Genomic DNA, 20,484 nt, shown 5'->3' with positions numbered 1-20,484 from the left:
TCCCTACAGCTTTCCTACAACTGGTTCTTGTTATTGACGCTAGTTAACCAAGGAGGACTCTTGTCTTGGGTTGAGAAGGTGAATTGAAGGTCACACTCATCATCTACTTCCTGCTTTGAGACTACCTAAAAAACCTGTTATTTTTCTGACACTTTCACCCACTAGCTTTAGTATCCATCGATTTCTATCGGAATCAATTATTCTAATAGTTGCCAAATGGCAATTTTCTAATTCCATTCTCTTTCTGCATTTATGAGTTGGCATTCTACTGTAGGGAATAAACTTCCCTTCTACCCCCTTTATTTATGAATATGGACTCATTTTATTCAATGGGCTACGCTCCTTTCCGTTTTACACTATTGCTCTGAGCAATTCTTTTCCCTACGATCCCCCAGAGTGCAAGTTTGGGGAAATGCGGGAACTTTCTGTATTTCTTTGTCAACATTAAGCAAACCGAGAGTACAACCTGACTTCCCCAAGTAGAGAAAAATCACTTTCCTGCCCACGCATTTGTTTAGTTCAAGGGGAAACCCTTTTTCGAAAGTGCTTTCTGGGCAGCCCCGCGCGAACTACATTTCCCAGAGGTCTTTGGATATACGTCATCAGCGAGCGCGGCTTTTTGCAGGCGAAGCCGGCTTTGGAGAGCTGCTGTGGCGGCGGCAACATGGCGGACGTGATAAATGTCAGTGTGAATCTGGAGGCCTTTTCCCAGGCCATCAGTGCCATCCAGGCGCTGCGCTCCAGCGTGAGCAGGGTGTTCGACTGCCTGAAGGATGGGATGCGGAACAAGGAGACGCTGGAGGGCCGGGAGAAGGCCTTCATTGCGCACTTCCAGGACAACTTACATTCGGTCAACCGGGACCTCAAGTAGGTACCGGCTGAAGGGGCCGGGGTCGGGGACCGGCCCCTCTCCGACCCTGCCCCTACGTCGCTCGAGTCTTCCCAGGCAGGGGCTGTTCTCCATTTCGCTTTATCCCTGTTCTTTCTCTTCGTCCTCCCCAAACCTCTGCCTGCCCCTCAGGGACACCTTGCCACTATCTCGCTTTCTCGTCTCGCTTCTGCTGGCCCCCTGGTCCTGTCTATCTCCCGCCATCGTCGACCTCTTCTGTGGCGGTTCCATTCCTGACGAGCAGGCATGCTCTCCCCATGAACTTCCACTTCTCTGCGCTTGGCAGGTTTCTCACCTGTAGGCCCTCTGTGCCCCATCACGTCTGATCAGAATGTAGCGACAGTCCAGACCAGGACGTGATCAATCGGCCCCAAACCCAAGTGCACCCAATCTGATTAGCCCCAGTTCCCCGGCTCTGAACTTGGGCTTCATCAGTCCCACCACCACCCACCCCAACCACGACGAAACAGGCGAGACCTTGAGCTATATCTTCCTTTCTTCCCCTGCGCTCTCCCAAACCACCTGATCAGTTTCCTCACTCCCGCTCTCACTTCTCCCGTTCAGTTCCTTCAGCAGTAGAGACCTAATCTCTAATCTCTTAACCAGTTTAATTACTTATGCTTAACACCCCTGCTTCTTAATTTGTAGTCTTTTAGGGTTAAGGATTCAACTTTTCCTCCTCTTTCTTACAAAGCACCTTCTTCACTTATACTTTATAAGTGTTGTAAGAATTAAATGAGAGGATGTTTGTCAGGGGCCTGGCACATAGTAGGCACTTCTTGATTGCTAAGGTCCTGAACTTGCCTTCCCTTTTATAAGAGAGTCAGTCCCTCCCAGGAAGATTAGAATTTCAGGATTTTTGCCTTTCACTTCTCAGAATTGACCTGAGAAGGGGAAAGCATTTGGTGAGCTAGTCATTCTTTGATTTCTGGACTGGTTGGATTTTTGTTTTTTCAACTTGGTCTCCTTAGTAACCAGATGGAAAGAGGAGGTGGGCTGGAGGAGGAGGAGGAGGAGGAGGAGGAGGCGGCAGTGGCCAAATGATGGGTGCCTTTTCGTTTTCCCCCTAAGTAGTTGCCATAAATCACACACCCCTCCTCAACTCCCACACCCACTTGCTATTCTCTGGCACAGCGCCCGAGCACCAGTTAATACTTTCCCTGCTTCAGGGGATGCACTGGTTATTCCTCCCTGGCTTCTATTTTTTTCCCATTTTCTCTCTGAATTTCTTCCCTTTGTGATGTTCAGGATATTATACCCTGCACCATTTTAAATAGAAACTTTAAGAGTGCTGACATTATCCTTTTGCCTTCTTAAATCTTGGTACAGTAGTGCCAAGAAGAAGAAGGTGGCTGATGATTCCAAAATGAATGTGGCATGAGAAGCTGTTCCTAGAGAGTCTTTTGTTGGCAGTTTGGGACTGGCCCCTCAGAATATACTCCTGGAATGTGCTCTTGTTGGCTCGCTTTCCCAAGCTTCTCCAGGGTTTTCCTGCTAGACTGAAGAGTGTGTGTTTGACACAGCCCCCTCGGTGATGTCTTCCCATTCCATTTGTTTATTTTATCTCTTCTTTGTTTTGTTAAGTTTTACCATCTGTGAAGCATCATGTGCAAATCTATCCCTATGTGAATGATAAATAATCATCATTTATTCAGGTACTTGCTATTCTGCCAAGTGTAATGATCTGCACGTGGGTCTGGAAACTCTTAGTGAGAGGCAATGTTAGCCCACATTTCAAAATTCCGGAAAGTCTCCTCCCCACTGCAGAGATGAATTTGAGTTGTTACATTCTGATTGTGGGAGTCTTATTGATTCTAGTGCCCTTACCTTTTTTATCTCCTTTGGAATGGCACCAGGGAGCTCTGTTTTATTAAAGTCAGATAAACTCTCATTTAGGGTCTTTTTTTGTTGTTGTTGTTCTAAATGTTTTTTTAACCTTTCAAAAAGTATTCTTAAAGGACTTCTGATGGATGGTTTGAAGCACAGTTTTTGATCCTGGGGGCTGGCTTCACTCTGGAGTGCAAATGGGCTTAGGTTTATTTGCCTTATCTCTTTGCTTTTCAGTGAGCTGGAACGTCTGAGCAATCTGGTAGGCAAGCCATCTGAGAACCATCCTCTTCATAACAGTGGGCTGTTAAGCCTAGATCCTGTGCAGGACAAAACTCCTCTCTATAGTCAGCTCCTTCAAGCATATAAATGGTCAAACAAGGTAAGGGAGATGTAATACATGGAGCTAATATATAGAAAGCCAAGTTTTCTTATATTCTATAAATACAGAAAGCAAAAGTAAGTTTTTAATTCTTTTTATGTTCTTGATTCTGCATGGGGTTATAGAGTTGGAAGTTTCAGAATTTTTCTGTAAGCTCTTTTTTAGTCCTTTGAAATCTTTAGGGATTCATAATGCTCAGGTAATGACTTATTAAACATTCTAACTCAGGTGTGTTTAACCTGGAGACTAAGTATGGAGCGCAACGCTAATGAGCCCCTTAAAATGATATGCAGTATGTTGTGGAATGTGCCTGTATGTCTGGAGAAGGCTTCCTAGCTTTCATCCAGTTCACAGAGGAATCTGTGGCCCCCAGGAGGTGTCTAAATGTGTAGCTGCTAACGTTACGTTCTTGTATTGTCTGTTCCTCTGTCACAGATGGATGGGCATCACTAGAATACCGTTTGTTAGATGACTTTCTAATTACTTTAGTTGCCGAGGGAGATTGTTCTTAACATGCTCTGCAGAGTTTTATATTCATGGTTTCTTTCAGCAGGCAGGCCTGTGGCAGAGACCCTAGGACAGCTGCAAAAGGAAAAACTAAACTGTCATTGAAAACTAGCAGAAACAGTTAGACTCATGAATCTGGAAACGGTTGATTTGTTTACTAACAAGTTCCTTTTGTTTGGGTGCTGTATGTTGTGGCATGCATGTGTGTATGGGTTTTTTTAATGTTGATAGGGAATTAGAATACACACACACACACACACACACACACTCTTTAGGAATGATTTTGGAAACTTTTTTTTTTGTTATACTGTGCTGCCTCTTTGAATAATTTTTGTTAGAATCGTTGGTCATTTAACTGGATGCAGGGTTGTGCCACTTCCAATAATCCGTTGTCATTTTCCTCTTTTCTTTTTTTCTTTTTTCTTTTTCTTTTTCTTTTTTCTTTTTTTTTTGAGATGAAGTCTTGCTCTGTTGCCTAAGCTAGAGTGCACTGGCGTGATCTCAGCTCACTGCAACCTCCCTCTCCCTGGTTCAAGCGATTCTCCTGCCTCAACCTCCTGAGTAGCTGGGATTACAGGTACATGCCACTGCACCAGGCTAATTTTTGTATTTTTAATAGAGACAGGGTTTCACGAGCTTGGCCAGGCTGGTCTTGAACTGCTGACCTCATGATCCACCCTCCTCGGCCTCCCGAAGTGCTGGGATTACAGGCGTGAACCATCACGCCCGGTCCTTTTCCTCTTTTCTGTGGTTCTTTTCCCCTTAGGTCTTGGATAAGAGATAAACCTTGAGAGTTTTTCTGGTGTGCAGAATTTTTTTCTTTGAATTTCTCTGTAAGGGTGTTTTAGTATTCCTTGGTTTGCAATGGAACCCTGGGAGCTGCACTGCATTTGGAATTCAGTAAGGAGATTTTTCATGGGGTACTAAAGAAAGAACTTGAACCTTGAATACATACATTTAGCCTATAAGGCCTTTCCCCAAAACTCTGGGCTGCCAGTGACAGAAACCCAGCTGGGTCTAGGTTTAGCCAAAACAAACAAATAAAAATGGCAGGGAGGCCTTCATTGCTTCAAGGAACTAAAATGTTCAGGGAGTTACTTGTCTGAGGCTGAGCTCAGGAGGATCAGGGTGCTTGGGTGATGTGGCAGGAATGTCACTCTCCTGCCCTCTCTAGGCCTGCTTGCCTTTCTTGGCCTGATGCTCTTCAAGTGGTAAAAACCATCACTCTGCAGTTGTGGGTATACATAGTTCTTGTACCTGGTGACCTACTAGTGTCCATGTCAGGCCCTGAAAAAGGATTCTGGCCCAAACTTGATAGGTGCCCTCTGAGATGATTCATTGCATCCATGGGTGGGATCCTCAGCTCAAAACACCTGAAACACAGGGATTGGGGCTCCTTGGAGTTGGGAGAGAGGGCGTTCCCAGAAGGAATGGATGCAGGGCAGATGAAGAAATCACAGATGTCTGCTGCAGTTTTTTAAGGCAGACGTGGGACTGTTCCAGCTCTACACAGATAGGTGTTTGGAAGAGGAAGCCATGTCGATGTATCCCATGGGTAAAGTTCTCGAAGTAGGCTGCAGTGACAAGGACTGTTCAATGGTGGGAAGATTCAGGCCTATGTCAAAACCATGAGTGAGTGAGACACTTTTCAGATGTGACTAGTCTTACATTGAAGTGATGACTCTGAATTTTTGAATGAAGGTAGTTTAATCACTGAATTGTTCCGCTATTAGAAGTCCCTACTTCAACCCCCCACTTGCCCCGCAGTGGAAAATAGGTTGTATTAAGGAAAAGAAATTATGTATGTGGAACTTCTTGCGCTGGAAATGCTACAGGTTAAAAATATCCATATGCATTTATCACAGATTATAAATCTCATATGAGCAATATGAGGAGATGTTGAGGGTGTAGCCATGTCCTTGACCTGCTGAGGTTAAGGTCTTATAAAGGAACTATGTTCTTTCACAGGAGAATAGTTAAGAGATTCAGCCCCTTATTTTAGAGATGAACAAACTGAGCCCAGTGAACCGACCTTGTTTACAGCTCCCCAACCGTGACCAGAATTTGGGTTTTCTGACTTAGTTCAGTGTTGTTTCCTCTAAATTTTGATGTTTTAGTCCAGTTTTGCTTAAGGTTTTCAACGATAGAAAACATTTTTTCCTCGTTTACCTGCATCCTGGAAACAATTCACATTATATTTTGTTCATGAATCTGTGTGCATTTCCCTAATTTTTAGTGATTTATCAAAGGGTGGAGATGGCAAATACATGGTACCTGGGTTCTTAACCTATTGTTCTTTCTGGGGCAGACATCACCAATCAACCATTGCATTCTTTCTTGCTGAGGCTGTGTGTATATTGGCTTAGAATCCTTGCAACTCTCTGTTCTGACACTAGGCAGCCACTGCCAATACTCAGAGGAGAGTGGCCAGGAAAACATGTTTTTTATTTCTGTTATGGCAGCTAATGTCCTATGTGACTATTACTTATCTATACCTGCCCTTTTTCTAGAAGGGATTTAAAGTAGATTATAAGAATACACAAAACCCTGAAAGAAAAGAGGGAAAACAGGGATGAGGATGCCTATATACATTTCTTTAATAAACATAAGAAGTAGCCTCAAGAAATAAGCCAGTACTCTAATTTCCAGCTGGGGACATGGAAGGAGCAAACAATTAATTATATGTGTGTAGCTTGCCTCTCATACAAATGAAAAGAGCTTTTTAATTGCTAAAGCTTTCATCATTCATCATTTTACCCTCAAAGAGTTTAAACCAGTAAGTGCGTTAATATGTTAAGTAAAGTTTGGGGTAACTTGCCAATGTCAGCTCTATACACTGTTGGCTAGGCACTGAAGGCCGTATGAGAAAGGCTTTGATACCAGCCCATGATGAGATGAACTTTCTGTTTTATGTGCTGTTGGCCATAGAGAAGTCTCCTTCATGCCTGATGACTAATTATTTTCTTTAGGGGATTTTGTAATTTTTTGTAAAGTAAGTTGGAATATTAATTACATGGAACTTGGCATAATTGTTAAAATAACACATTTAAAAATTAATCTCATCTAATGGAATGATGTAAAATTGCTGTGAGCAGCACTTTTCCCGAGCTGAATTGGGGGAAGAATTTAGCTTTTAACTATTATGCACCTAGAGATAATTGTTCGGAGAAGGATGACAAGCTCTCTTGACTAGGGCAAAAAATAATTGGCATCAACGCTGTCCTTGCTATGAAATAGTCAATGTAGACTTGATAGTGCTTATTATGTTCAGAGATGCTGAGCATTAACCCGAACTTATTCTGAAGGTCCCCTTCTGAAGGTTGCTGGCATTCTGTCACCAGGCTTTTATTTCTGGCTTTGATTTTTTTCATTTGTTTATAGCAGAAGGCTACTTGTATATTTGTCTGGAAAAGCAGACTAAGACATCCGCCTTTCCCTGGCGACATCTGAAGCTGCAAGGACCCCAGAAGCGTCACTTTTTACTGGGCTTGGGAAATGGGCCCAGAGCAAGGTGCTGTTGCTACCTTTTATTTTATTTTATTTTTTCACATTTGATTTTTTATTGCAGAAACAGCAACTTTGTATTCCAAGAATATTCCACTGGAAAGTCTGAAGACATTTCCTCCATCCTGCCCTCCTGAACTGTTCTTAACAGAAGCCAGTTGCTTAATGACTAAGTTACTGCAAAGTTCACCCCTCACATTCATCTCTGAAGGTGCTCTTTTCTGTTTTTGCATCATGGAACTAACAGGGTTGGAATTTGCAGCGGAGAGTCTTTCCTTTACGGACTCTGTCCTCTTTTAAGGGTAAACTATAAGCCCCAGGGGAGAGGTACCATGTCCATCTTGTTCCTTGCTGGGAGTCCCCAGCACCTAGCAAGGCTCCTGGAACACAGGAAGCATTCAGTTATGATTCACTGAGTGAATGAAAGAATAAATGAATCGAACCTTTTTCTGTTGAATTTTTAATTTACAACCCCTTTTGTGGTTTGCTTGCCTGTATTTTTGATGAAGTCAATGAGGGCATTTCCATTTTCAGCTGTTACTGAGAAAGCCAGTTGTGCTGCTTGCAGATGAGGGGAAATTTGGAGATCTTATGATGGAGGCCAGGGCTGGGGGTGATTTGGAAGGCCAGGGCGAGGTCAGTGGGTAAACTGATGATAAGCTCTTTGAGGGCTGAGTGCAGCAGTTTTAGCCACATCATCTGTCACCTGGTGTGCCCTTCTAATGGGACTTGGTAGAAGTTTTTTGGAGTTGCCTGAGTCGGACTAATTTAAGCTGCTGCCCCTGATGGCAGGTGTTCTGTGGCAGCTGTCATTTTGGCAGCAATGTGAAAACTGTCTGGGAAGAGGAGAGTCAACTCCACCAGCCTCTTAGGGATTATCCCATTTTGTGAATTACCTATAACCAATTTCTGTTAGTGTTTTCCTTCCCACCAGGCCCATCCTGACTCATTCTTCTCTCCGTATAGCTGCTACATGTTCAGGGAATATAGATTCATTCAGAATATAATAGGAAAGAAAATCACCCAAATGACCCTCAAAGCTTCATCATCATGACTTTAGGATCGACACCCTTCTGGATTACCCTTTTATTAGCAAAGGTGTTCCTTCACCTCAGTTTATCCTGTGTAGCACCCCGTCACTCTGAATGAATTTGCTAGCATAGTGGATTTGGCTGTAGTATAGACTGCTCTGGTTAGCCTTGAACCCTACAGCCTCCTCCTCCCTCTCCACCTCCAAACCCTGGATACCTTGGGAGCCATTATGAAAAGGACAACAAGCAGAGAAAACAATGAAATCCAGCCAGTCTCCTGGATAGCTAGATATGTGGTAGGATTCAGAAGTCAAGTAAGGTAGACCAGAAATATAAAAACTTAGATGTGAGTTCCGGAGTCAGACTACCTGAGTTCTGATCCAGCCCTGTGCTTGCGCTCCTAATCCTTGATACAAGGGAAAAAAATCTTTTTGAGTATCAGTTTCCTCATGTATAAAATGGGGATAATCATAGTGTTTTTATCATAGGGTTGAAGCAAAGATTGAGATAATGCACATAAAATGTCTTAGGATAACTCACGCATAGTAAGTGCTAAATAAACGGTAGTTACAGTGACCAGGCATAGTGATCGCACCCGTGTGTACTCATTTATGGAATGTATGTTACTCATGCATATGTACCATTGTGGAATGTGTGTTACTTGTATACATGTGTACTCATGAAGCATGTATTATGCTTATGTGCGTGTGCTCGTTTATGGGGCATATGTTACTGCTATGCCTGTGTACTCATAGCGTACGTGTTACTCATATGCATGTATATATTCAGCTATGGGGTGTGTATTACTCATGTGCCTGTGTGCTTGTTCATGGGACATGCGTTATGCCTATATGTGTGTGCTTGTTCATGGGATGTGTGTTACTCGTATGTATGTATGCTTGTTTATGGGGCATGCGTTACTTGTATGTGTGTGTGCTTGTTCATGGGGCACGTGTTACTCGTATGTATATATGCTTGTTTATGGGGCGTGCGTTACTTGTATATGTGTGTGCTCATTTATGAAGTGGCGGTGTTGCTCTGTGGGTAAGAGCGTAGGCTGCAGAGCCTGACCACTCTGGCTCACATGCTGTGTTACCTAACAGCTGTGAGGCTAACCTCTCTGTTCAGTGCTGTATTCTCAAAGATAAGAATGATAATGGTACCTACTTCAGAAAGGTGTTATGAGGACTAAATGAGGTGATACAAGTAAAGCACTTAACCTAGCACAGAATCAGTACTCTCTGGTGGCTGGTATTATTGTCTTGAAACAATGCTGAAGACGGATTCCAGGCAGTGCTGGCCCGTCTTCCAGTGGCTTCTGCTCCCTCACCAGGCCTCCCACACCTGACTTGGGTATTCTCCTGAAGTTTTTCCCATTGGAGATTCTGTTGGATAATCAGCATCTTTTCCACTGAGACAGCAGTTCACACATTAATATGAATTAGTGTGTGGGGGGCAGTTCTTTCCTCACAGAATCTGGGGGTGGAGGTAAGGGACTGGGGGTTTGGTGGGGGGTGTGGGAATCGAGGGGCAGTAAAGGCAGGGTGAGGGTCCTGCGGAGAAACCACAGGAGCAGTGAGAGGACTGTGAGAAGGGCATGTTCTGTCTGCCCAGGGCAGACATTTGTGCACACCAAAGGGGGCTCTTCTCACCTGGGGGCTCACTGAGAGCTGGGAAATCAGATCTGTTTTGTAGTCCTCTCACTTGGTGGGAAAAGTCTTGTGGGCCAGTCTGGGATTTTTAGCCTTTTCTTGAGACAGGGTCTTGCTCTGTTGCCCAGGCTGGAGTACAGTGGCACAATTGTGGCTTACTGCAGCTTTGGCTTTCTGGGCACAAGCAATCCTCCTGCATCTGTCCCCCACCCCAGGTAGCAGGGAGTACAGCCATGCACACCCATGCCCAGCTAATTTTTAACTTTTTTGTAGAGATGGGGTCTATGTTGCCCAAGCTGTTTTCAAACTCCTCGGTTCAAGCGGTCCTCCTGGCTTGGCCTCCCAAAGTGCTGGGATTACAGGCATGAGCCACCATGCTTGGCAAGCCTTGTTTCTTTAGGAAGATATCTGAATACAAAGGCCAATTTAGAACATTTGGATTCTCTCCAGGTTGTAAATTGGGTGCTTGTTATCAGCAGGGCCCTGGAGTCAGACTTTATTGGGTTTGAGTCCTCATTCCCCTTTTCCCAGCTTTCTTTTTTTTTTTTTTGAGATGGAGTTTCACTCTTGTTGCCCAGGCTGGAGTGCAATCGCACGATCTTGGCTCACTGCAACCTCTGCTTCCTGGGCTCAAGTGATTCTTCTGCTTCAGGCTGCTGAGTAGCTGGGATTACAGGCACCCTTTACCACACCCAGCTATTTTTTGTATTTTTAGTAGAGATGACGTTTCACCATATTGACCAGGCTGGTCTCGAACTCGTGACCTTGGGTGATCTGCCTGCCTTGGCCTCCTGAAATGCTGGGATTACAGACGTGAGCCACTGTGCCCAGACTTTCCTAGCTTTCTAATTTGGGGTGAGTGGCAGAATCTGTCTTTGCCTCAGCCTCCTCATCAGTTAAATGTGAATAATGGCAGCTTCCACTGAGGCTGTTGTGAGGACTAAGGCGTCGATCACATGAGGGACCTAGGCTGGTGCCCAGTGTGGCATGCTTGAACCCAGTGTCCGTTCTTCTTGCTCATTTTAATATGAACAGTAGAGCTGCACCTGACCTTCTGTAGTCAGGAGAACTCTGGATGGAGCATTCTAGAAATCACTGTTCAGTCTCAGCCATCCACTGCCCTGCTGTGTGGCCTCAGCACAGTGGCTTTCCTCCCCTAGGTTCCAGGTTCCTTGTTGGTAGGATGAAGGTCTGGGCTAGATGATCTCTTCAGTGCCTTCCAGCTCCGCCTTGGAGAGGTTCTTTGGAGTCATCAGTGCATTTCTGTGGTCATGGAAACAAAAGCATAATCTGAGGAATGGAGAGTATCTCCACCTCTTCAGCTCTAGTCCAGTAATGTTTCTGAAGTACACACAGCTTTTGTGTATGCTCCAGAGCATCTCAGAATATCCAAGAGTGGAGCAGCAGCCCCCAGGGACTTCAGTGGAAAATTACCTTCCAAAGGTTCTGCAGACAGCGTTAGCCGCTTGTAACACACCACGGGTAAATGTTACTGAAAATCAAGCGATGCCCCTATAATTCTAAGTGGTTTCTATCCCAAGGCTTTGGCCCAATTCCATGTCTTCATGTTCTACTTATTAGATGTGGTTTCTGAAAATAGTCACTTTATTGTTGCCTGGAATCAGGTTTGTGACTCCCTCATTCTTTTCTGCAAAAGAGCAGGAACTGTCCTTCGAGGCCTCACTGCCTTGCCCTGGGGAGGCCGCAGAGGCTGCTGGGCGTGTGTCAGTGCCCCCTGAGAGTCACAGCCGTAGGGACTCATACTGATTCCCTGCTTGACTCTCTTCCATCAGCCTTTCCTGGGATGATCAGGTTTGTGTGTTGCCCAGAGCCTTCTGTAGATTCTAACAAGAGCCTACAAAGGGCATTTTCTATTCTCTTCCAGGAAGGTTAAGTGGTAAGGAAATTGTCTCCTGTCGTTTGTCCTTATGCAAAATTGCATGTTGGTGGTGGGAAGGAGCATATGATTATACGTACGGAAGCCTCCCGTTTTCTTGTCTTCTCTCTTCATGGTGGTTTGGGCCGGGAGAAGGCCGCTGGGCTATTAGTGCTCCTCTTCCTTTTCCGGGCCATCTCATTTGTTTTGTGGCTTCATTTGCCAACCACACACAATGACGTCTAACCCCATCACCAGGCTGGCTCTCTCCTCTGACATCCAGACCCACGTATCAAAGGGCCCAGCTGGACAGCTGCGTTTGGAGACTCACAGGCCTCAGACTGAAGTAGTCCAGAACCAAAGTCCTCACCCCCACCACTAACCTGCTTCTCGTGGTGGGATGCCTTAGCCAGCCTTGTGCCCAGATCCCTGGGTGTCATCCACTGCATCTGCCTGTCCTTTACACGCTCTGACAGATCTATTGATTCTCTCTCTTCACAGCCTCTCAGCTCTTTCCCCGGCATCTTGACTGCTGCCGCCGCCTCTCCCCAGGCCTCCATTATTGCTCAGGGCAACGCTGCAGCCTCCCCACTGGTTTCTGGCCTGTAATCTACCCTTTCTAATCTGTTTTCCACTCTGCAGCTCTCGAGGGATCTTTAAAACGTAGAGATCTGATTTTGTCACTCTTCGGTGATTTCCTCCTTCCCTCTTAGGATGAATTCCAGCTCCCTTGCTGGCACTTAGAGGCCTTCTAGTAATAGTACACGGGAGCCAGAGTAGCCTCAGTTTCCTCTTCTGTAAAATGCCACGAATAGTCCCTCCTCTTAGGGTAGCAGTGAGGATGACGTGAATACTGCATGTGAGTGTGTGGACAGGGGAGTCTGTACACAGCCCGTGCACCGCCAGCAGCCCCAGCGCAGGCCTGTCATCGTGGTCTGGTACCAGCTTGTTCTTCTACCTTGTTCCCTCCCTCCCTTCTTGGGGGGAGAAGAAACCCTTTTTATTATGAAAACTTTTCATTATGCAGAATTTCAATATAGACAAAAGTGAGAGAATCATGCAATGAAACTCTCTACACCTAACTTCAACCATTAAGAACATTTTGCAAATCTTGGTTCATGGATTTCCCCGTATCTCCCCATGCGTGCTTGCTTTTTTGATGGGGGGCGGGGACTGGAGTACACACGTGAAAGCGTGGCCCAGACATCCCGTCATTTCCTTCCCACTTTCCCTGCTTTTCTTCTTTTTGCCACTCCTAGTCTATGGAGTCAGTTGTGGTTCCCCAAGGACCCATCATCTCTTCGTCTTGGGGCCTTTGCACATGTCCTTCCTCCTCCTTTCTTTCTGTGGAAAACTCTTCCTCATTCAGGTCTCAGTTTTTACCTCCTCTGGGAAGCAAGCCTCTGAGATGCATCCAAATTAGGTGTCCCTATGCCTACCCCATGATTGCCTGTTGACTCGTCTGTTTTCCCTGCAAGATGAAGCCTTGTCCTGTATTAGCACTGAGACTTTGGGCAAGTTCCCTAACACCTGCTGGACTGTGAAATGGGCATGGTGCTGATCTCACAGGGCTATTCTCAGCGTCTAACTGGAAAATGTATATGAAGTTTCTAGTTCATGGTCGGACACACAGTGGCATTTAATACATGGTGATTATTGGTATTAACGATTTCTGAGTGTGCAATAAAACAGTATTTGAATGGAGTTACACTGGAGCCTCTGACTCTCTTCCTTCGTCATTTTTAGATTGTGGTTTCTTTTCCTTCTGAATCTGCTTCCGTTTGCATCACCTTAACTTTTTCAGATTCTGGTTGTGGCTGTTGTCAGGTGCAGGAGCATGGAGAGGCAGGAGGCCTGGAGCGAGTGCCAGAAGACTTCCTCTCCGATTCTTTGGCTGCTATGTGCTTTTATTTTTATGATTATTATTTTTTTTCATTTTCTTTTTGGCAATAGAAGATTCCAGACTACACTCTGCTAATCTGAGGGATCCTCTAGGCTGGCTCAGGGCTTCTGGCCTGTGTGCGGGAGGGGAGCTGGGCATCTGTTTTGCCTCCTGCTCACTGCACTTTTCTCTGGCTTCTGGAACTAGCTCTCTGCATTTCTTTGCTGCAGTCACTTACTTGTTTTGGGAGGCACCAGCTCATCACAGTTTCTTGGGCTTGGTGAGGCTTGTGGCTGGGGCCAGTTCCTGGCCAGGGTCTGGCTCAGCTTCTGCCTTTCCTTGCTGACTTCTCCAGGTGAATGGAACTCCCTAAGACCCTCACTTCACACTGAGGACAATTTGCTCATCTAGTACTTGCTGGCAAGTCAAGAACTTTGTTGTCTTCCCCTTTGTCACATTGCCAAACTTGTTTGGCTTGTGGTTTCTAGACGAGTTTGAAGTCTCCTCCAGCCTCATCTGTGGCCGCTCTGCGAGATGCACCCTGGATCAGCTGCAGGGAGCCTGGAGGGGTTGGCTGTGCCCTGCGCTTGCTCATGCCTCCGCCTGAATATCTTGTGCCTTTGCGAATGCATTTTCTTCTCCAGCCCTGACAAAGTATCTCTTCAGTGAAGACCAAGCTTAGCTCAGCTGGCTTTACCCCACAGCCTCTGGGCAGTCACGCTGACCACTCTGCGGCTACCTGCTCTCTGGGTCTGGCCCTGTTCTCCAGTGTGGCAACTGGTGTCCTCTTGGAATGCCTGGCACTGAGTACAGAGCAGGCATGCAGTAATCGAGCACCACCTCCACCATCTTTCCAAACATATTCCAGGGACCATCCCTCCTTTCACTGAGTGTTAGGGGACCTTGGTGACCAGGTTGGGCATCACATCTCATTTGATAGGGAGTGACTTGTCCAAGGCCATGTTGCTAGCCCTCTAACTGGGACCAGTAATGAAAGGGAATGTCAGTAGAATGTCCAGAAAAGCAGAGAGCGTTCTTCTACCATCAAGGCCCTTTAAGATACTGCCTTTTTCCCTGGGTGACCCCATCAGTTAAGCAGGAGCAGTGGTCCATCCACATGACATACCAAAGGGAATCACTGGGGACAGGTGTGCTCCACAGACAGCCATGTGGGACCCAGCCCGGGCATGGACATAGCTTAGGGGAACTGCCTTGACCTGTAGGAGGAAGGCTTTTAGATTCTGGAGCGGCAGGCACCCTTGTGTGCTTTAAGCTCTAGATATGGTAAGTTGGGATCTTAGCAACTCATTGGCATTTTTGCGGGATGTTTCATGAAAGAGAAAGGTCCTGCCCAGGAGCCCCTTACTGGGGTGGGGGGGGGTGGCACCAGAGAATGGCTGTGTCAAGACAGGTTCCACTCCTGCACCTTTCTGTTTGTTTTAAGCAGGAATTGCACTTAGCCGCCCATTGGGTTCATGAGATGAGATGGCTGCGGCTCTTCTCCTTTCGCTGTTTGCTTGTGTCTGTGTGTCGTAGCGCTGGAGGGTTACGGTAGACCACTTGTTATTTTTAGTCAGCAGGCTACTGATTATTGGTTACTGATCAGTAGTTCCCACCACTGCACGTTCTGGTCTTGGCTCTCTCCTGATGCCGCTATATGCATTACACTTTGAAGGGTGAGAATCTAGATTTTGAATGTGTGTATGCATTCACGTGTGAAAAAATGGTCGCACTTGCTACCAATGTGCTATTTCTTAATCATGTCCAAACTGTGTTTTTGGGTACTGTGCATTTTGCTAGGAAATATCCAGCCCATCCATTCAATACACATTTATTGAGTACCTCCTGTATTCTAGAACATACAGGTGCTATTCTAGATACAGCAAATGAAACCAGCAAGTTCCTACCTTCCCTGGTCAATAGAGGAGAAAAGCATCCAAAGCATCTGGTTTTGGTAATAATTTCTGGTCCTACTGCTTTTCTTTTCTTTTTTTTCCCCTTAACTGGTGGCGTTAAATGCCTCAGCCTACCAGTCCTTACCGTCAGAAAGAAACACGACAGAGTGCCAGGTGACTTAAAGTGGTGAATGTAACTTTTCTAGAGCAGTGCCTGAACGTGAAGGAAATTTTGTCTTGCTATCCTGGTGTCCTCAATATCACCCAGTTTTTATTAGCGTGGTGCATTTTAATTTTGCTCCATACTTAATGCAAATGCAAACGTATTGTTAGTGATATACTGTTTTCTGGCTTATTTGCCCTTGGCATGGCGTCAGTTTCCCTTTATCCTGTTCCAGCGTAAGGCTGTGCTTGCTCTAAGGGATTCCCACTGATTTGAAGACAACACTATATATCTTATATTTGCAGTCCATAGAGGAAAAGCAACCACTCTGTCAGCTCTAGGGTTCCATCAACCTCAGACCTGACTCAGTTGGTCTGTTTCTACCATGAGATAGCTTTCTGCACGTTCTTTGTGATATGTATTGGTGACTCTGTAGCAAAGCAGCTATACTTTTGTTATTCCCTGTACTTCGGGCTGGTCTGTTTACATTTCCTCTAGATCCCTGCAGGCCGATTTTGCCCGTGTGTGAGACCAGCCCTATTCCCCTACTTCAGCAGCTCCTCAGGGCATGTTGGCTTCCTGGATGCTCTGTATTCTCTTGGTGTGTCTGACCACCCACCTGTTCTTCATCCAGTCATCCAATCATCCAATCATAGCAAGATTTATCTACCTTGCCATTTAAAATCACACTTGATATTCATCCTGTTTCCCAGAATGGAATGCATTGATTCAAAATACTACATCATCTATGTTGCTTGTGATGGGAATTGGAATCACCCGAGTTTCAAGATAGACTGAATTCTTGATGTCTTAGCAGAAAATGACTAAGTGACCATTGAAGGGTTTTGTTTAGTGACAAGGTGGAAGTGCATTTTCCTTTCAGTGTCTCCATGGTAGTTTCTGTGTGCTATAGATCCTCTCCAAGCTTCCACTTCACCTGCAAAAGGGGTTTGAAGACATTTCTTTTTCTGGGTGGTGAATGCACCTAGCTTGGACTGGCACATAGTAGGCACCCAGTAGGTCTTAGTTTTTCTCCCATCACCCCAAGCTCCCATCTGCCATTCCCCCTGCCCCTGAACACTGAACTGGAGCTGTAGAGGCATTCCTGCCTAGCTAGCTTTCCTTCAGACTTGGTTTGGATCACATACATGCTGGCTCTAAATGCCTTTAAAATGTTGAAGAAACTAGCAGAGGATTATGGAGGCCAACATTCCCCTATCCCTTGTTTTTCCCAGTCTAAAACAGAACAGTCCGTGTTAATTTTAATTGCTTGGATGAGCTCAAACATTGAGATTTTAATGCATTTTCACAGTAGCTCAGACAGCATAACCACATTATCCTACTGGCAGTTGGTTGGAATCCTCGGCCAAAACGTTGTACTTGGGGACCTCAGCTATAAAGCCAGAATGTGGTAATTTCCTAGCGAGAGGTCTTATGGGAAATGTTGCTTTTCCTGTTGAGACTTCCTCCAGATAGTGAAATGTTGTCCTTCTCAATCACGTAGTGTTGGGTACGTATTGCTTTCAAGGAAGGTTTCAAGGCACTTGGCTAGCTGAGGAGGTTTCTAGGGGAGCTGCTTTATTCTTATGAGTTGCAAAATGGAAAAGGCCTCTTGTTGGCCTCCCATAAACAACCCAGATAGGAACATTGTCACTATCTGCAGCCTGGCGTGCTCTGGAAGGCTCTTCCCAGTGACTGCATCACCCTTCTATTCTTGCTCCTCAGATGATACTAATTTGCTGCTAACTGAATGAGCAAATACTCCCGCCCTATTCAGGCCACCTTCTGTCACTAGGACACTTGCAACAGCTTCCTCACTGACGGCCCTGCCTTATACCTAGTCCTCTTCCCACCTAGTCAGAGTGACCTTTCAAAATGCAAGTTTGATCACATAACTGTCTTGCCGAAAATGTATTGATGGCTGGGTGCAGTGGCTCACACTTGTAATCCCAGCCCTTTGGGAAGCTGATACTGAGGACAGCTTGAGCCTAGGAGTTCAAGGGCAACATAGTGAGACTCTGTCTTTACAAAAAAATGGAAAAATCAACCAAGTGTGGTAGTATGTGATAATCCTAAGTCCCAGCTACTCAGAAGGCTGAGGTGGGAGGATCACTTGAGCCCAGGAGTTCAAGGCTGTAGTGAGCTGTGATCACCCCACTGTACTCCAGCCTGAGTGACAGAGTGAGACCCTAGCTCTTAAAAAAATGTATTGGTGACTCCTTCTTGTGCTTAGGGTGAAGACAAACTTCATAATGTAGCTTGTTATGGTCCAGGTCTGGCTCCCATAGCACCCCAGCTCTGGTACTTAGTTACCTTGGTCTGTCATACTCGACCTGCTGGCCCATGCGACTGCCTGAGCTGTTGCTGTGTTCAAATGGCCCCACCTTACTTTATGCATGGCGAATACTTTTTTTTTTTTCACTAATTTTTTGTTACTTGAGAGTCTTTTCTTCTTTTTTTTTTTTTTTGAGATGGAGTCTTGCTCTTTCATGTAGGCTGGAGTGCAGTGGCGCAATCTCGGCTCACTGCAGCCTCTGCCTCCCGGGTTCAAGTGATTCTCCTGCCTCAGCCTCCCGAGTAGCAGGGATTACAGGCAAGCGCCATCATCACGCCCGGCTAATTTTGTGTTTTTCAGTAGAGACAGGGTTTCACCATGTTGGCCAGGATGGTCTCAAACTCCTGACCTCAGGCGATCCGCCCACCTCAGCCTCCCCTAGTGCTGGGATTACAGGTGTGAGCCACCGCGCTGGGCTTACTTGAGAGTCTTTTCTAACTCCCCAAGTTGGGGTGAGGCAGGCCTCCTGTGTGCTCCCAGAGGCCACCTGCCCACTCCAATGTTGCCCATATCATGGCGTGATTCATGCTGGACTGTAAGTACTGACTGCCTGGACAGGGGCCTGGGGCCAGATGGGCCTGTTTTCCGTTGTATTTCCAACATCTAGGAAGTCTATCAGAAGAAAACAAACTAACAAAACACTTTCAGCTAGATGAGTAGCTTATCTTTGAAGACAATATGATAACTTTAATTGAGCATAGTTTTGAGGGAGGTAGGGGCGTAGGTACGATTCCAGGCCCTACTTTTCTGGAGTTTGGAGGGAGATGGCTGCTAACCACTGTGTCTCTGGAGCACACAGCTGCTGTGATGTCTGTGCTGGGCTTATGCATTCCACTCACAGCTTGGTATGCTGAAGGAGCATGCACATTAAGGCTGTTTTTTTTTTTTTTTTTAAACTAGTTTGGGGATACAAACAGAAGGTAAATTATCCTGATTATTTTGAGGCCGTTAGGGAAAGGGCAAAGAAAGGATACAGTGAAAGTTGTAGAAACACCTGATGTTTATTTCAGCCCCTTACAGTTTCTGAAGCATGGACATGCCTGTCATGACATCAAGCCAGGAGCAGCTGCGGGGAATGGCGTGAAAGCCTGGGCTCTGGGCCCAGTGGGTGGCCTGGGTGCAGCCCTGTTGCTGCCCGTTAGTGACTGGTGATGTTGTTCACCTCACTCCTGTTTTCTGATCTGTAAAATGAGGTTGATGGCAGGAGTGATTTGTAAACAAGACATTTATTAATAAAATGTTTAGACCCTTCTTAAAATATAACAACTTTTATAGTGATTAACGTGTTATGATCTATAAAAGTTTATTATAGACCATTGAAGCTAAAACAATATAGTTTGAAAGGATGCCACGTCCACTTCACTTACAAACTACTACCAGTGTCAGTATAAAAAGCAAGATCTTACAACCAAAATCAAAAGGTCTAAAGTATGGTTATTTTTATGCCTTAGCATCACCTCCAATTCTAACTGTGCTGGGCGAGATGGACCCTCCCATAGCCACTCCTCAGCCCATAAGGGATGGGGCCTGCAGTAATGTGCTGTGAATAAGGCACCGCTGGTCCTTTTAGTTCTGACTTCCTTTTCGTTTTGAGAACTTATTTCTGAAGTTAAGGTTCAGCCTCCATCCCTCAAGGTTTCACCCACATCCTTTTGCCACCCCCGCTTCTGTCCTAAAGTGTCCTTTAGTGTTGGAGAAATGGTTATAAATGCAGAAAGGCTCTTGTATCAGTCCATTAGTTGTGAAGAAAGAGCTACTTGTAGGGTGGCAGGAGATGAAAAGAAAGGTAAAACTTGTAGACACTGTCCTCTGAAAGAAAAAGGGAATTATTTTTGGTTTGTTTTTGAGATGGAGTCTTGCTCTCTTATCCAGGCTGGAGTTCAGTGGCGTGATCTAGACTCACTGCAACCTCTGCTTCCCGGGTTCAAGTGCTTTCCTGCCTCAGCCTCTTAAGTAGCTGAGATTACAGGCATACCACTCCCGGCTAATTTTTGTATTTTTAGTAGAGATGGGGTCTCACCGTGTTGGCCAGGCTGATCTCGAACTCCTGACCTTCAGTGATCCGTGCATCCCAGCGTCCTAGTATGCTGGATTATAGGCGTGAGCCACCACACCCAGCTGGGAAATGTTTTAAAACACTATCCGAAAACTCAGTGGTTGGTGGGGACCGTAAATCATTCTGTTATACAGACACATGCACACGTATGTTCATTGCAGCATAGTTTACAATAGCAAAGACCTGGAACCAACCCAAATGCCCATCGATGATAGACTGGACAAGGAAAATGTGGCACATATACACAACAGAATACTACGCAGCCATAAAAAATGATGAGTTAGTGTCCTTTATAGGGACATGGATGAATCTGGAAACCATCATTCTTAGCAAACTGATACAAGAACAGAAAATCAAACACCGCATGTTCTCACTCACAGGCACGTGTTGAACAATGAGAACACATGGACACAGGGAGGGGAGCATCACACACTGGGATGTGTTGGTGGGGCTAGGGGAGGGACAGCAGGGGTTGGGGAGGATGG

General features: G+C 45.6%; 1 protein-coding gene across 3 annotated transcripts in view; it reads left to right on the top strand.

Moving 5' to 3' along the window:
- Positions 1-624: 624 nt before the first annotated feature.
- The window catches only part of MED27 (mediator complex subunit 27), a 215,960-nt gene continuing 196,100 nt past the window's right edge, over positions 625-20,484 (top strand). The window contains exons 1-3 of one of the 3 annotated variants that reach the window (XM_032257667.1): positions 627-867; positions 2,954-3,098; positions 7,174-7,556. In XM_032257667.1, coding sequence (XP_032113558.1) covers positions 665-867; positions 2,954-3,098; positions 7,174-7,218 — 393 coding nt within the window. In that variant the 5' untranslated portion in view covers positions 627-664 and the 3' untranslated portion in view covers positions 7,219-7,556. Of the gene's footprint in view, positions 868-2,953; positions 3,099-7,173; positions 7,557-20,484 lie in introns of those variants that run through there. The other 2 variants (XM_032257665.1, XM_032257666.1) reach the window with 2 other exon arrangements.

Source organism: Sapajus apella, unplaced genomic scaffold (genome assembly GCF_009761245.1).
Source record: "Sapajus apella isolate SASKATOON/1434 unplaced genomic scaffold, GSC_monkey_1.0 scaffold97, whole genome shotgun sequence".
NCBI classification, from domain to species: Eukaryota; Metazoa; Chordata; class Mammalia; order Primates; family Cebidae; genus Sapajus; species Sapajus apella.
The sequence above is the reverse complement of the archived record's forward strand: the minus strand, read 5'-3'. Positions and strand labels throughout refer to the sequence as shown.